Source organism: Netta rufina (assembly GCF_964035555.1).
Source record: "Netta rufina genome assembly, chromosome: 22".
NCBI lineage: Eukaryota > Metazoa > Chordata > Aves > Anseriformes > Anatidae > Netta > Netta rufina.
The window spans coordinates 7,974,037-7,991,734 of NC_140146.1; the positions used below are offsets into that span (position 1 = coordinate 7,974,037).

General features: G+C 38.3%; 1 protein-coding gene across 2 annotated transcripts; it reads left to right on the forward strand.

Annotated features, from left to right (window-relative positions):
- Window positions 1-19: 19 nt before the first annotated feature.
- On the forward strand, window positions 20-17,598 carry CEP104 (centrosomal protein 104). Of its 2 annotated transcripts, XM_084299992.1 has the most exons (23): window positions 20-62; window positions 878-1,004; window positions 1,527-1,700; window positions 2,017-2,155; window positions 3,345-3,410; window positions 3,792-3,868; window positions 4,022-4,190; window positions 4,405-4,563; window positions 5,223-5,459; window positions 6,287-6,490; window positions 7,030-7,197; window positions 8,309-8,482; window positions 9,055-9,231; window positions 9,542-9,748; window positions 9,993-10,109; window positions 10,508-10,544; window positions 10,707-10,788; window positions 11,405-11,513; window positions 11,821-11,959; window positions 12,446-12,513; window positions 13,597-13,687; window positions 14,931-15,075; window positions 16,300-17,598. In XM_084299992.1, exons 2-22 carry the CDS (start codon window positions 892-894, stop codon window positions 15,065-15,067), a joined length of 2,844 nt encoding a protein of 947 aa, XP_084156118.1. In that variant the 5' UTR covers window positions 20-62; window positions 878-891; the 3' UTR covers window positions 15,068-15,075; window positions 16,300-17,598. The 2 variants fall into 2 exon arrangements, with proteins under 2 accessions (XP_084156118.1, XP_084156117.1); XM_084299991.1 differs by having other exon boundaries at window positions 14,931-17,598.
- Window positions 17,599-17,698: the final 100 nt, after the last annotated feature.

Below are 17,698 nucleotides of genomic sequence, written 5' to 3' on the forward strand. Positions count from 1 at the left end.
GGGGGGAGGGGGGGGAGGCGTTGCCAAGGCGACGGGCGGCCCGGCCGCGGGGCCGCGCTGAGGTGAGGGGACGGGCTCGGCCCGGCCCGGCTGAGGGGGACGGGGCATGGCGGGGGGCGACCGGGTTGGGAACGGCTGAGGGGCCCTGCCCGGGACCCTACAGGGTCTCTGTGTGGGGCTGGGGTTGTCCACGGCCCGGCCAGGCTCCCTCCCGAGCCGCTGTGGCAGAGGCCTGCGGGACGCTGTGCGCGCCCCCCACGCCAGGCCGGCTGGGGGCGCGGAGGAGGGAGGAAGGGAGGAGGGGAATTAATTGCTTAATTAATTACTTCATGTCGGCAAGGGCCTGGGGGTCTGTGGGGTCTGTCCTGCCCGTCAGGATCTTCCTTCTGCTGCTGTCCCTGTCAGCGGCCTGGATGCATGCACAGTTGTGAAGCAGTGTCGGGCAGCTTTCGGCTGAATTAATTCTCTTCCTTTCTATTATCGTTATTTTATTATTATTTTCATCTTGGTTCAAACGCACTCCGTACGTCTGGCTGCTCACCGTGCGCCTCAGGCTGCCCTGAAGACCAAAGGGGTTGCTCCTGGGCATGCCAGAGCAAGTAGTTTCAAGCTCTGTCTTGGACTAGTAGATTTAATTGAGTTTATAGTCAAATTGCTGCACAAGTTAACCAAACACTAACTACTAGTAAAACACTCAGCATAAGAATATACCTAGTGTGCTTTATGGTGCTAGTATTAAAGAAAAACTAGATTTATAGTCATCAGCTGCTGATTTGATGGACCACGAGGTGGAATTCCTAGCCTGTAGTATTTCAGTGTTCCTTTATTGCCCTTCTAGGGATCTAGCTTAAGTTTAAAACATCCTTGTTTTGTCTAGCTCACTTCTGCAGGATGCCACACAAGATCGGTTTTATAGTCGTTAGCTCATCAGGACACGAAGATGGCTTCAGCGCAAAAGAGCTGATGGTTCACGCGCCAACAGTGAACGGCTGGCGATCACCAAGGTACTACCAGGGAGAGGAACGTGTGTTGTGTTAAGGCACTGAGTTTAAAATGCATGGGAGGTGTAGCATGCATGTTCAGAGCAGTTTACCACATCCAAATCCATTATAAAACCGAAAAATCTTTAAGTTACTTCAACCCCATACAATCCTTATGCTGGGGTTAAAAAAAAAAAGAAGACAAAAAAGCCTTGGTTACCACCTGAAGACAGCATTACATTTAAAAGAGACCTTTAAAAGAAAATAAAAGGAGCTATTTTTGTTCTTGTCAGTCATCTTAGAATTTGCTTTGGCTTAGCATTAAAAGTATAGTCTTCTCAGCACATCTTCTTGAGGCATATGGGGCACTTTAACATATGCATGCAATAAAGAGAAGAGAAAAATTGTTTCAACTCTTTGGAACTCTTTGTTTTTACAGTATATGTAATGACAACAAACTTTGGAAAGTTTCATAATTAAATGTTATTCAAGTTGGAAGTGAAGTCCTCCTTTAAAAAGATGACTCAAAATTGTGTATGCTTTCAGACTCTGTCAGTATCCCCAGGAAATTGTTCTGCAGTTGGTGGAAAGATGCCGAATACGAAAACTGCAGTTGCTTGCCCACCAATACATGATTTCAAGCAAAATCGAGTTCTACATCAGTGAAAGCTTACCTGAATACTTTGCTCCTTATCAGTCAGAGAGGTTTCACAGACTAGGGTAAGTCAAAAAGCTCTAAATTGTTGTATTACCTTAATCAGAAAGGCCTCAGAAGGAAATAATACTCACAATGTATTGCATGCAACATTGATACACCAAAGCATACCATACTTCCTTGAGGCTGGAGGCTAAATAGGAGGCTCAGGTATAATTGGGGATAGAATTTTACTCCGGGTGTTCAAATCACACAAGTTGCCTTTTGTCTTTAATGGAGCTTTTTCTGAAACACTTTAGCTTTAGAGCTCTCTCTCTTTATTTATGCACATCTCTTTTTATGTACATTTGCTTTGCTTACTTGCTACATTTTCCTTCTCAGTTATGTCCCTCTCTCAGACAATGAAAAGACTGGTTTCAAAGCACGAGAGTTAAAATCTGTTTATATGGATGCAGTTGGCCAGTACCTGAAGCTGATTTTCCATAAAAATTATGTCAATAAATACAACTTGTACAGTCAGGTAAGTTGAGTTAGCCCTTATTTTGTAAGCTAGATGAGGTTTCAGTAGCACAGAGCTGACATAGAAATCTGCTCCCTTAATTTCAGAAGCTGAAAATGCTGTTTGAAAGCTCCTGGGTTTATTTTTGTTCGTGATCAAATGCATGCAACTTATCTAGAACAAACGAGTCAAGTGCATGTTGTATGGTTCTCTTTCATTTTGAGTTTTAGCATGCAAAGCAGGTTCTGTGCTGAAGACAAAGCACTTCCTCTCAGTACAGTTTTGTGGTCACTTCATACCCACTCTTAGTCTTTAGGGTCTTATGTGGCATTAAGCAAAGGTGTTGTACAGCCATCCAAATACAGAAAAAGTGAATATTGGCCTCTTAATTCTGTAGTGACTATTCACTTCCATCCCAGACAAGGAAAGGGAACAACTGATGACTGTACAATGTGATCTACAGATTTGGTAATAAATTTTTAATGAAGCTTGAAGTGCATTTAGCACTTCACTTAGTGTTTTGCAATCATACCACCCTGGAGATCACAGGTCCTAATTTGTTTGTTTGCAACACTATAAGAAGATTTTGCAGAAGATCTTACACAACAGTCCCAACTGAGCTAAAATGGTGGCTAAAATATTTCCACTGCTTAAGGTATTTTTCAAGTGAAAGTACTTCTGCTTAAGAAAAATGTTGTTACCAACTCACTGATGTCAAATTCATGGAAGGTGAAGAGAGACACAAAACAAGTGTGTCAATATGAAGAATATGTGGGTATCTTCATATTAAATAAAAAGGGCATGTTTGATAACAGAAACGTGGTCTGTGTTTTTTCACAAAACAAGTAAACAAAACAACCTCAAAGCAGATCTTGTTTTTAACTTTCAGCAATCAAGTGGACAAACAATAATGTTAACATCCAAAGGTATTTTACCAAATGGTTGTTTTCAGATTAATTTTGTAGACAATATTGACATTAAACGTTTTCCTATATTAAAGTAAAAAAAAAAGGAAAAAGGAGAGGTGGTATGAATTTAAATAAATCACTACTTGATAATTTTCAGATGATGACACTTCTGAAGGAATATCAGCACAAACTATCTAGTGACTAATTGTGCTTGTGTATTTAAGCATGCCATTTCAATTTTTTGTAAGATGAGGAAAAGTTAATGACCTTTTGCATTTCCATTTCCTTTAAATCTATCCCAGGTTGCCCTAGTTGCTATAAATATCATTGGAGATCCAGCAGACTACAGTAATGACAGCAATAATAATGTAAGTGCAAAGCATCCCTGTCTTTTTACTGTTGCTACACATGTTCAGTTGCAGGGTTTCTGAGATAATGAATGCATTTTTCTTCTGGTAGTTTCATGCTTCAGCAGAGCTGCCCTGTATTGATTTTTATCTTACTTTGAAGCCAGAAAGATCTCAAAAATTGAGCCTAACTTGTGGGTGCAAAAAAAAAAAAAAAAAAAAGATAATTAATTGGAACATTTGCATTTTCAGCATCTTAGAATTCTCATATTTCAATATGACCCAACACAGAAGTAGGATGAGGTGCATAGCTTACATTGATTGTTGTAAGTCAGAATTTCTGTCCTGAACATACGTGTTGTTGATGAGTATGTATTAAGATTTATTTCTTTCCCCACAAAGCCTTCCAGAGAAAAGCTGATAGACCACTACTTAGGAAGTAAATCAGATGATCCTGCCTTAGATGGAACATACCTCGGGTAAAGATACTCTTTTGTATATACCCTGCCGAAACTTCTTGGTCTGAATTAGTGTTCAGTCTCTGTATTTTGTTGGTTTCCTGCTAGTGAAAACAGAAAACAAACTCTCTGATAGGTCAATTCGGATTTATTTTTTTCATTTTATATCTTCAGGAAACCTGATTTCATTTCGCCTCTGGATGATTTGGCTTTTGATATGTACCAGGATCCAGAAGTTGCTCAGATAATACGTAGACTAGATGAGAAAAAGCGTGAAGCTGTCCATCATGAACGCTACGATTATGCCAAGAAACTCAAACAAGCAATTGCAGACTTGCAAAAGGTATTGGTAAAGACTGTTTATCTCTGAAGTCACATGGTTCTCCAGTGATCCATCAGGAGCCCTAGCTTAATGTGGTATTGTAATTACTTCCAGTATGTTGTAAAAATAATAATTGTAAATTCAGACAACTTGATTTAATAATTTGGTTGGAAATACTATGTCTATGTGTACGCAATAATGTGATTCCAAGCTAACTTGTTAAAATGTTTTCTAGGTAGGGGAACGACTTGGACGGTATGAAGTAGAGAAACGCTATGCTGTAGAGAAAGAGGATTATGATCTTGCTAAAAAGAAAAAACAACAAATGGAAGCATACCGCCTGAAAGTGTATCAGCAACTGCAGCTCCACAACCTTCTGGATGCTGAGCTGATGGTGAGTGCTTTTATTCCTGATTCAGGAGGCTGTTACTCCTGATTCAGTCGCACGGGTATTGTAAATAGAAATGGCAGAGCATCCAAGATAAATTCAGAGAATAAGAGTTGTTGCACAGATATTTTATGATAATTACATAAGGATTTTTAAGCTTTCTCTTTGGATTGTGGATTTCCCTAACCAAAGAGTTGTATGTGTCATTTTATGAACATGCTTAGTTCTCCATAAATTACATTACAATGCTAAGGTCTAAAGCAAATGACATTAGATTCCTGAATGTTCTGCATTATTCCAGGGCTACCCAATGCAGATTCATAAAGTACTTTCTTCGTATTTTGACATATTTCTCATTGGGGGTATAATAGGCTTACGCTGCCGTGATGAGTAACCATACAGAAAATGTCGTAAGATGGTTAAAATTTTCTGTTGTTCTCAGAATGGAAACATTTATAATCTCTCCACACACGCACCCAACAGGGAATTGTTTTCAAATTGTTTCATAAAGCTTCATCCAGTGGAAGTTGTTGCACATCTGTGAGTAAAGTCTGATATTTATTAGAAAGCCCCAGAATCTTGTTTACTGTCAAAGCTGTAACTGTAACAACTTTGGTTTTAGTACATTGTTAGCCTTACTTTCAAATTATCTGTCTCCTTTTCAGATTCGAAAGCCAGCTGAATTGCCTTTGGAGTCTATGATCTATGCTAACATAAAAGCTACAAATTCACCTTCTTGTGAGCAGATGGAACCACAAAAAGAAGAGGTTTGGAATGCAGAGTCTTTGCTAGAAGAAAAGGCAGGACAGCCTGCTTCTCCTGAGCCCGTTTTTCCCCATCAGTCTTCTCCTCCCGCTGTGGCTCATCCCACAACTTCCAGGGAGGCATTTCCCAAAGAAAACGTGAGTAACATACCCATTACCACAAAAATCTACCACAGCAAATGATCTTGCATTCAGCCTTCCAAATCAACAGGGTCTGTTAGGGTTATCGTCGTCATTGCTTGTACAGTATCTGAAACTGACTGTCTTGCTGAACAGTGCCAATCTAACCATTGGTATTGGCCTTTCTCTCCCAAATTTCTTTGGAAGCTTGTTACAAATGTTTATTGAGATTGAAGCAAAAAGGGATTATACCTGATTTACAAACAAATGAATGAAAAATAGACATTAAATAACTATTCAGAGGTCACACAGCCAGTTTTGGAGCAGGACAGGCAGCTGAATTTTGCCTGCTCCATTAGTAGCTTAATAAATCTTCTTGGAGATCGTATTTTATCTACAGCAGGAAGCAAATTTATTGGAATGTGACTGTAAGGTAAGGAGCACAGTCTTTGCAAATCTAATGAAGAGTTGCTTTGACTTTAGTAGCAGTAATATTCTCTCTTAATGGAATGTTGACATGAAATAATTTAACAAACAAACAAAGCTCTGAGACTTGCTGTCTTTCTACCGACAGATAATTTCTTCTGTAGGTGTGTGCACTTCCACAAAAGGCATTTTGTGTGTGCTCTATGATATTCTGTATATAAGAAATAAGTACTGCTTACAAGCACTGATTCCATTTCTTTGTGATGTTTTCATGGGAACCTCAACATCCGTACTTAATTGTAAAGTGCTACCGCTTTGAGGGGAAAAAATGAATTGACTTGAGGCAAGTGTGATTAATGATGAAACAACTTCACATCTAAGTCATTTCTAGAACAGGAGATTTTTATCTTGTCTGTTAGGTTGAATTTTTACCTTACGATGAGAGACCTCTTCCAGCTGTCCGTAAACATTCTGAGGAAGCAATTACATACCTTGAGCCAGAGATGACTGAAGGGGATATCAATAATCCTCCAAGAAGTGGCATTCCTGGGGAACCAGAACCATTAACTGAGAAGGCACTGAGAGAGGCCAGCCCTGCCATTGAAGTTTTTGGAGAAGCCTTGGTAAAGAACAACAAAATAAGCGTGTAGATTATTGTGACCTGTTTTGACTTGATTTCACTCAGTTAACAAATACTCACTGATACAAATTTTACAAGTTCAAAGCTGTTACCTAAAATTCTGAAATTAAAAACTGGAAATATGGATGTCTGTTTTCACCAGTGGTATGACAATGTAGCTTTTAGGATTGATTACTTGATAAGCTATTAAGCATATGTTGTCTGGTTGTCAGCTTTAGGAGCACCCCCTACCAGAATAGCTGTAACTTGCCACTGCGTATGGTCTTTCGTAAGGAGAGAAACCATTACTGTGCCTGAAGTGGCTCCTAGAGCCTGACCTGTTAATCCATTTTACTACTCATTTCTCAAAAACTATGCGCAGAAACACCACTTTTAATAAAAGGCAGATTCCTGTAGAAAATGGCTGGGGATTGGATACTTAAGTTCATGTGCTCTTTTGAAGCTGTTTCTGTATATGAATGTTGAATAAATATTGAAATATCAGTACTGACCTTTTAAAAGATAATCTTGTTCTGTGTTCAGGTCTCAGGAGCATATTCCAAAACTTGGTCATATCGAGAAGATGCGTTACTAGCTGTATATCAGAAGCTGATGGAAATGTCAGTGAGCACTCCAAAGGAGGATTTAAAGAACATGATGAGGGCTGCCATTTTTCTTGTAAGGAGAGCCATAAAAGACATAGTGTCTTCAGTAAGTAGTGATATGTTTGATAAGAAAAGGTCCCTAGCCTGCAATTTGCTCCATGTGTTACATCAGCTCTGTCCCAGTGAAATCAGCAAGGACCCACTCAGTGTTTTGTCAGGATTACTCAGCAGCAAATCCCAAACTAGCAGAATAATTTTAAATACAAAAATACTGTCATATTATGGAATGTACTTTTTTTTTTTAAAGTACAGCTATAATGGAAAAAAGTGTTAATGCATATACTTCTTACACTTGGAATGTAGGGAAGTGCACACATAGAAGAGGAGAGCAGCTATGTATGCTATGTATTCCCCCTTTTACATTGTAATTGCTGCAGACTAGATCCTGTACACTTCGTAGCATTGAAAAAAATGAATTAACAAGTGTAGTATGCAATAATTTTCATAGAATCTGTGTGAAGTACTATTCCTAACATTACGTATCTTTTCCAGAGACTGATAAGCAATTATTATTGCAGCAGTAAAGATGCTGAATATCTTTAAAACCATCAGTTTAAATAATGTACAATGCTCCAGTGAAGAACAGCAAAAATTGTAAAACCGTAGTTAAGATATTTTAAATAATTTAAACAAGTAGTTTGTAAAACTACTATTAAATGAGTTTTAAAAAAAACAAACAAAAAAGTGGAATGTCAGCTTTTAGTTAGAATCAAGGATTTGTCAAAGTCTAGCATTCAACAGCATGGAAAATAGCATCCTGGGCTGAGTAATGAGCCTGAGAAACAACTGCTGATGTAGTAAATGCTGTGGTTGAGTTTTTTTTGTTTGTTTTTAAATAAAGTTGAAATACAGCAATGGAGCAACTTCTAGTTTCCAACTTTGGAGACTACAGTTAGCCTAAGGGGACTCGAACAAGAAAAAAAAAAAGAAAAGAGCTATATTGCTGTTTATAAAATGAATTCTGAAGCCTTTCACCTATGTCCTAACAGCATGCTTCCCGGAGGAGAGTTATCACTGTTAATGGAAGCTATTTCAGATACCGTAATTATTTTCTGTTGCTGCTCTTCGTAGGAACTACAGAAATGATTTCACAGTGTTCTCTGAAAACAGGGATATGTATGGTATTTTTGTTCAGTGTTTCTTTCTTTTTTATTTAGGTTTTTCAAGCTTCCCTGAAACTTTTAAAAATGATTGTTACACAATATATACCAAAACATAAACTAGGAAAACAAGAAACTTCTCATTGTGTGGAAAAAACACTTCCAAGTTTGCTGTCTAGAACAGGAGACTCTTCATCCCGTCTTCGCCTTGTTGCTTCTAACTTTATTCAGGTTGGAGTTTTTCTTCAAATTGCAGCTTGTTTAGCATTAAGAACATCACAGAGATAACAACTGGGTAACATCTAAGCTGACTTGCATCTATACAAAGAAGAAAAATTTGTTTTCTTTTTGCTGGGGATATAACTAAAATTGCAGCAAGGTTATTGTATGAAATGCTCTGGCCTGTCACTAGAACCCCCAAAATGACTGATTACTTTATTCCTACTGCTTGGATTCTTTGCAATAGGTTTGTAATTGAATATTTGAAAGAAAATGAGAAATGGTTACAAATGTATTTTCATAGATTGGAAGTAGCCTGAAGAGAAGAAAGATGTGGGTTTTTTTTGTATCACTGCTACTAGAGGATGCACTGCCCTAATAAGCAGTTCCCTAGAGAAGGTACCAAATACAAATAACAAATTCTCTCTGCTAAAATAACAAATAGGCAGCCACTTTTTATGGAAGTCTTATTTCATTTTGCTGAACTTTTTATAAGTAACTTAAAATAACTCTGCTTTGCAAAGATGGTTCGTTTTCCTTATTTAGTGTTCCTACATGCACACTGACTCTCCGTTTGCTTATAGGAAATGGCACTGTGTAGTGAAGTTAAACCTCTTCAGATTGTTCCAGTTCATTTGGTTCAACCACTAAAACCGAATTCCCCAATACATCTGGCAATGAGTCAAGTGGAATTAGTGGAATGCCTCTTGAAAGATATGGGAACTGAAAACTCTGGGTTTACCATCAGCAACGTCATGAAGGTAGGAGCCTGAGTTTACAGCACTTAAAGTTCTTTTCTGTTGGATTTGTGTTTGTTTGTCTGTTTTGGAGTGCTTGGTGAATTGTTAAAGAGAATTTATGAGCCTCTTGGAGGTGGTACCTCCAAGAGGTACCTCCAAGGTGGTACACAGCCTTGTGAGGAAGCACAATGCTAATATGGGGGGAAAAATAATCACTAGGTCAAAAATTGTTTGGAAAAAAAATTGTCTGTATGAAGATTTCTGCCACTGCAGTATAGCTGTCTTACACTAGTAAACAAGGCCTTTTTGTTTGTTTGTTTGTTCTTTTAAGTTTGCAACAGGAGCTTTGGAACACAGAGTTTATGAAGTTCGTGATGTAGCTTTGCGGATTATCTTCGATATGTACAGGAAGCACAAAGCTGCCATACTGGAATATCTTCCTCCTGATGATGCAAGCATTCGCAAGACTGTTCTCTATAAAACACTCTTTGATGGATTTGCTAAAATAGATGGTAAACTTTCTGACGCTGAAATCAGGGTACGTAATAAGAAGGTAGAAGGTACTTGGCTACTTTAAACATTGAATTCAACTGAGCAATGTACCAATTTCATAGATACGTTAGACCTTGAATGACACACATAGGAGAGCATCTAAAAGCAACCAGGCCATTTCTTGTGCTGCACTGACCATTTGTTCTATGCTGATATTTTATATTTTGCAGTCTCTCCTTTATGACATACAGTTCAAAAACTTTTGTGACTGAAAGAGTCTTTCTTGACAGGCACAGAAAAAGGCAGCAACAGAAGAAGCAGAGAAACAGAAGAAGGAAGAAATAAAAGTTCTACAAGATCAGCTGGCAGCTCTAAAGGAGATACAAGCAGAAGTTCAATCTGGAAAGGTCAGGGTGTTTTGGGTTTGATTTTGATGTGTTTTTCCAATCCTTTTTTGTTCCTCAAGTATCCTGGGCTTGGATAGTTTGCAATGAGACAACAGTAATTTCAATTTTAAGAGGGGCGAGGGGATGCAGAAGGAAGAGGGACTCCATGACATGCATTAAGAGACTGATTTTCATCCTGAGCAGTCTAGTTTCATTCTGGGGTTTGTTTTTCCTAATGTAGTCTAAAATTTGGATCCCTCCAATTCTAGAACCTGAGGCATGAATGTTGTAAAATGCTGGCTCTGCTTCTTAGCCTTTAATTCTAGAGCAAAATCAGGATACAGTCTATTACTTTTCTCCATGGTTAGCATCACAGTCATTAAGAACATTTCTGACTAAAAAATGTCTTTGTTCAATAGGAAAGGGAGTCTGATTTTCAGAAGCCAAAGGATCAAGGTAGGTAACTTCAAGTAATATTAAGAAAAATAGGGCAATTTCTAGATGTTTTTGAAGCAGTGTGCTACGGAATCTGAAGTGTGCCTTGCTTTTGGAGTGTTCTGTGCATGCACAAAAACTAATTAAAATGTGATCTTGGTTTTAATAGTTTTCTTTTTACAGGTTACCCAGTAAACAGAAGTCCACAGTCTGCAGCGCCAGAGATCCCAGATGATCATTCCTCTGTTGCAAATTACTTGGATAAGTAAGTTAGATGAGCAGCTTCTAATTGCCTCAAGTACCTTGTATGACCTGCTAATAACAATAACATTTCTCCAATAGGTCAAAGCCTCAACATTTAAACAATGAAAAAGAAAATCTCCTCTAATAGATATGGAATTATCACCAAGCAATCCTAGGTGTTGATTTTTAACTGCATGGATGGCACAACCTTGAACTTGTTTTCTGAGTAGCTGCTTGTGGGATGAAAAATTGCCACAGTTTAACGTTCCGCTACCAGTATAAAATAAGGCAAAGACATATTGGAAGTTTTTATGTGTATTGTAGGATAAGGGCACAGAGAAAGCATCTGAAAATTCTGGAGTCATGAAAGCCAGTTAACTGAGCTTATCTCGGTGCTTCTGTGGAATTGTCTTTCTATATGAACAAATGCTTTTAAATTTTATTTACCATAAATTATATAGTAGTACGTGTTTGTGTCCTATCCTAAGGTCAGCACTACACAGGGAAAGTAAGGTCTATCAAAACGTTAGCTATTTTTCAGAATAATTTCTAAGAGAAGTGGGGATCATCCATTTCAGTATATAGTGTTACTGATATTGTTGTGATATATGTCTGTTTTGTTTTTTTTTCCTCCCCAGCTTATGCATTTTTTGTGGTGAAAGGGATGAATCCTTCACAGACGAAGGACTGGATCTCCATTACTGGAAACATTGTCCTATGTTAACCAGATGTGAGCACTGCAGACAGGTCAGACATAAACTTTCTAGAGCGACTATGGGTCATTAACTTTTTATTCTGCTTTTAAGGTGGTGTAAAACATTTAAAACTAAGGTAGATGAATTCTCAGCACAGCTGTGTGATCTTGGATAGTACTTTTAGAAGAGAACAGCCTTATAAATTGTATCAACAACTGGACTAAAATCTCACTTTTTTTGTGTGTCACTTTGAAAAGTGATGTTAACTTCCACAAATCATACGAGCAGCTTTTTTAAATACTGTTCTTATTTACTCGGTACAGTATAAATCTTCTTGTTTACCTCTTGCTCTGTTGAAGGTGGTGGAAATAGCAAGCCTGACAGAGCACTTGTTGACTGAGTGTGATAAAAAGGATAGCTTTGGGAAATGTCAGAGATGCAGTGAGGCCCTTCCAAAGGATGAGTTGCCCAAACATATTAAGAGCAAGATTTGCAATGGTGAGTAATTTCAAACAGGAAGGTTGAACTTTAAAAAGTAAAGTCTGTCAGACTTTCTAGTACTGTATATTTTTGGAAAGTCAAACCACTTCTATTTAGGTACTGCACTGTGGATTTAGAATTTTAATAAATCTTCAGGAGAGAACATTTTTAGAATAAATCCCTGTGTTTTTCATTGCTTGAACTGCTTTGCTTCCATCAATGCATGTGGGGAGGATGAGTGAGAACAGAAAAGAAAGCCTGTGTCACATCCTTGTAAAGTAAGGCCCATACACTTCTGTGATAACTGTCCATCATTCCTTTTGATCTCGTTGTTATATAGCTGATGATTAAACATGGGACTTCTTTGGGAGAAATTAATGATAATAGAGGAGAAGCTGGTTTAGTCATAGGGCAGCCTTACGCTCTTTGTTGTGCAGATCCTCCTTGTATATTTGAAATCAGCTCGTCTTTGCCATTCTTGCACTTTTTTTCTAATCCTTTCAGCTGCCAAACCAGAACAAGTGGCAAACCATTGCCCTCTGTGCCATGACAACTTTGCTCCTGGAGAAGAGGTAAGACTGCCTTCTAGATTGGTCTGATTTTATTACATTGTGGGGATTTATTACATTGTGGGGTCTGTCACGGCTACCTCATTCTCTGGGTACAATATTTGAAACTGGGTCTTCTCTCCCAGGTATATATGGGAGCCACAGGGCTACAAGCTATTTGGTGTTGGTCTTCCTCCTCTACAGGCAACTGCACACTTCACAGCTTTCCCAATTCCCAACTACTACCAGGCTCTGTGTGTTCACTTACCAGCCCTAATATTCCAAGTGGAATTATGCAGCTTAAAATTATGCTTAAAGTTATGCAGCTTAAAGTTAAGCTTAAATTATGCTGGACTAAGCACATCCAACAGGGCATTCAGGATTAAGATGCTGTTGATACGGGTGTCACAAAAAATTGATACGAGGGAAGCAAGCAAGACTGGCTATGATTGGCAAGATAGTTGAGATGGCCTCTCTCTCCTTCCTACGTGTTGTTTCCTTTAACAGCGTAATGCTGTGAATGAAATCTCAGCTCTAAAATGTGCTTCCAGCAGTGGAAAATAACTATTGATAATCTATCAAAAGTTAGTAGTTCAGAAAACATTTAACGTATCTGTTCTGTCCTTTTTGTGAATCATCTGACACTCAAAACAGCAACTTTGTTTTGAGTGTTAGTTCCAGTTAAATGTCAGTGTGATACATCATCTGTGTCGTTTTCTTCCTTCCAGCAAGATATGACCATTGAGTAGTGCTTCTATTCTCAAAAATATTTTTTTCCTAAATCTTTCTGGCTTTGCCCAGGGTGGGGAGCCCAGAAAATACTGTAACCAAGCCTGGAATATCAGTTGAGAAATGTATGTAGTGTTTGAATTTGGGGAATGTATAATTTTTTCTTACTTCTGCTCAAATGTTTCTCTAGATTGAAGGGGTTCTCATGCTTTCTAGTAATGGCAGCTCATATTCTTTTTATTCATTGAATGCTTTATCTATCACCATATCGTTTTTCTCCATGTTTAAGAAAAAATGTTTGTGCATACTATGCGACTAGATAAAAGACTGGATAGTTTTGCTGGGTTTGTAATATCACTTCTTTTTAATTGATTTTAGGCCTGGAAGTCTCACCTAATGGGCAAAGATGGCTGTAAAATGAATCCACGGAGATTACCCACAATAAATAAAACTCTTCTGATACAGCCTGGTAAGATTTTTTTGGGAGGAAGGGGGATAACGATTATGCTTCCTTACTATGTTGCCACTGCTTAAGAAAAGTATTTCACCCTTGAAAGCAACCTGGCTTTTTTTTACATGCTTTTTGTGTTTGTGTAACATCAGTGATATTTCTTAGGCTGTTATAGAATACAGTACACTTAGGAAGCAAGTTCTCAAAATCATTCAGTAACAATAATTTCAATAATAATAATTTAAAGGTCAACTGATGGAGGAAGCAGGCATTTCTGTTAATTTTATCATTTCAGTCTTCTTTCTACTTAATAGTATGGCTGTGGATAGAACAATCAGCAATGATGCTAACCAGTTACCATTCCAGAAAGCCCCTGAACACTGACATGGTGAATTGAGAGCCTGTTTTGTCTTTTAATGACCCATCAGAGAATGCTAATCTAATCCTAACCACAAGATGAATTGAATAGTTAGTGCTGCTGTATACTGTTTTTTCCTTTTCAGCTTGTAGCCTGGAACTGGGCAGAATTTATGACTCTGCAGTTTCTTCACCAGCAAAGCAAAATTGATGCTCATCAGATTTTTTTTTTAAGTTGACTTTGTTTATTTAGTACATGCAAAATCCTCTTATTGCATGAACACAGAAAATAAGTAAAAAAGCTATTTTCACTGCTTGCAGCACCAGAACTGTTTTGGCAGGTACCATCCAAAACTTTCCTCCCTTCAGGCTATTTTCAGGATTGCTTAATCCATTGCATGTTCAGGCCATCGCTAGAGTTAACCTTCTCTGTCTGAATTTTGCTTTGCTCCTATCTTCATTTCACAACTGCTCCCAAATTCCTGGAAAGAACCGTTAAATTGTCTCTCAGCTGTCATAAGTGAGTACAGTTTGCCACCTACAGTCATGTCTCTCTGTCTTCAGCCTTGCTGTTGCTACTCACTAATGAGAAGGCTAGTTAGTTTGCTGCTGTTTAGAATTTGAAGATGTTAGAAGGAACTTAAATCCTGCCTCAATAAAGCTAAAACTTGAGAGCAATTTCCTAGAGGTACGAACTTTGACCATTTAGTCCTACCACTTTTGGTACAAGATGCACTTTGATACACTGAGAGGTGAAGGATTCTTGGACTGGATGCCTGCCAACTTTTAGTTACTGATATTAGTCGTTCAGACTTAATGTTTCTTGAGAATCAGAATGCTAAATAAAATTCAAGGCTCAGACCAGATGTGCTTGCAAATAATGATCTGTGTGATCTCTTCACAGGCAAAATAGGTGGCCACTATTTAAGGAAACCAGATCCTTCAGGAGCAAAAGCTCGACCTCCTTCTATGGGAAGCAAGATCCCAACCCCAAGAGGGGGCCCAAATAAAGGCACTGGCAAACCATACTCAAAGCGATGACAGGACAAGTACGGTATTCTTTGTCGTAATAACTGGCCATGTAGTTATTAACAGTTGTTTAAAATTGTGGGCAACATATCATCTTTTTCATTTGACTACCCAAAGTTATTTTTCAGCCTTGAGCAGTACTTGCCTCTGAGAACTGCAATCCATAACTTTTGTCGCTTTCCGTGCAGCACTGTGGTTTTGTCCTAGAAATGTACCTGTTAGAAATAGGCACGTTTTCTGGGACAGACCTATCCTGCCTCATTTCGTGGCTGGCACAAGGAAGGCTCTGCGTTGGTCAATGACTGGTTCCTCGCATTAAAAAAATAATAATAAAAAAAATCTAACTAGGCTAGAGTTAACATGGAGCACAATCAGCAGCAGAGCTGTGCCCTAGCTAGTGGCTTAGTCTCAGGCTGTGGTTCTCACAGTCTGGTTTTGAGATCCAGTGGGGAATTTCCTTAAGATCCAAAAGCCAGTCATTTCTGGTTTGATTTTTTTTTTTCTTGGAGAATCACAAGAAAGTTACCAAGCAGAAACTGTACTAGGCTTTCAGGACAGAGCTGAAAAGAAATTTTCTTTTGAGCTAAGTCTAATGCTTGTTTGACATTGTACATTCCGGAAGTTTGGGAAATAATACTTACATTAGTTGGCTTTACCACTTGGTCACTTCAATGTAAAAATTGCACCATATATTGCTAACAGTTTTCTGCCAAAATTAACTTTATAACGTGCTGAAAGAACTAGCTTCAATTTTTGTCTGTCTTCCCATCAGATGCAGGCAGTACACAAATGGGTTATGAGTTTACACTGTGTGTACTGGCTGGACGAGGAGATAGGTATCATGTATGTATTTTTGCACTACATCTGTACATTTACAGAGATTTCATCATAATTAAACTTGAGGAAATACCAATGAAAAATGAATATATAGTGAGCAAAATAGACTTGAGGCAGTTGTCCAGGTCCCTTGGTGGGATGGAGTTACTACCTTACTGTAGCAGATGAATGAGGGTATTGCTGTGTATCTGGCATAAGGTGAAATGAAAAATGCATGCACTACTTTGAAAGATAACTTCACTCTCCTTAGGAATACCAGAGTCTGTAATTTTTTGAGTTCAAGCATGATAATAATGCCCAGTGAATGGATCTCTCCTTGGGTCAGCCCAGGCTCTGGGAGTAACACAACCCATGCATGGCTGAGATGTGGTTTCGCTGCTGAAGCCTGGCCTTTACATATATTTCAGGTTTAGAATCTCAAAGCTAGTAGCACGGTACCCAAAGTGCTACTGGACACCAAGAATTAGCACCAAATACAAAAGCTGAAGGGCTGGCTGAGTATTGCTGCATGACATGCCGTTACGCAGGCAGGAACATGAAACAGCTCTTCCGTGCTGCCTCGCTGTGCTCGAAGTGCCTTATTAGTCCGCTTGACAAGAGGATTAAGCTAAACTGCAAGAATCCCATTTGGTATATAAGAAGTGTGTGTACCTATGGAGCTACTGTAAAATTAGAGCCATGCTTTAAAATCTCATACAGTTAATACTGAGATATTTACCTAGGAGCTGACCTCTTAGAAAAAAAAAAAAAAAAAAAAAAAAGGCCTGAAAAGCTTGAATTAGTAAGTTTAGTCCTTTTTTTCTACTTTAATGTATGTCCTCTCAGCTCCCTTCTAAAGGCAGCTCTAATACGGAGTTTCTCTAATTAGATCTGTTAGATCAGCATGTGACTGTTTAGTAGCTTCAAAGAGAACAGATTATATTGAGGCGCGATGTGTGAAGCCTTGGACCTAAAGCAACAATCCTAGCGTTTCTGCTGGTAGCGTTTAGGCAACTGCTTTCCAGGACAGAATTAATTGCTCCCGTGCTGATGTCCACCACAGGTACAGGAATGAGTGATCATGATGATAGAAGTAGGAGATTTGGGGGTGGTGCTGTTTGCTATCACGGAGTGAATTTGTGGTGTTGCTTTGTATACATATAGCACTGATTTTATAACACACAGGTTTTATAGTTTGCGTGCAGCCTATCTACAAGCTCGTGATTTTTACAGGTAGATCAGTGCACTTGTATTTTCAAAGTCTTTATATAAATTTTCTTTATTCCTAGTATATATTAATAAATACACAACCACAATGAATATATATATATTTATATATATATATGTGTTTACTTTAGTGACACAGGTTCCTACTTTAGAACCTTATTCCTTATGCAAGCAAAGTAATCATGGATTTTGCTCAGAGATTAGGCTGTGCAATGGGCTGCAGGCTCATGAGCTATTGCCCAGAGCATTTTCATTTCTTTTGGAAGCAAATCTGGGAGCTTTCCCTTGTGCAAATTCAATGAATAATAATAAAAATTAAAAAAAAAAAAATGTTTGCAAAGGTCCTCCATATTTTCTGCACTGACCAATACAGTGTATACTTTAGATTGGTAAATGCAGCTCTCTGTTGCTCCTCAAGCATGGCTTTTAAACCCAGCCAAACAACACGTAATTAAAATACTTAATCAGTTGTCCTGTATGTAGCAGGATGTGTCCTTGTATTTGGTAATATTATGTACCAACCTTTTTAAACATGTTTTTACAAATAAATAAATAAAAGGCTTGATTCAAACAAAGTTTAAAAAGCTGTTTATTGGAGTG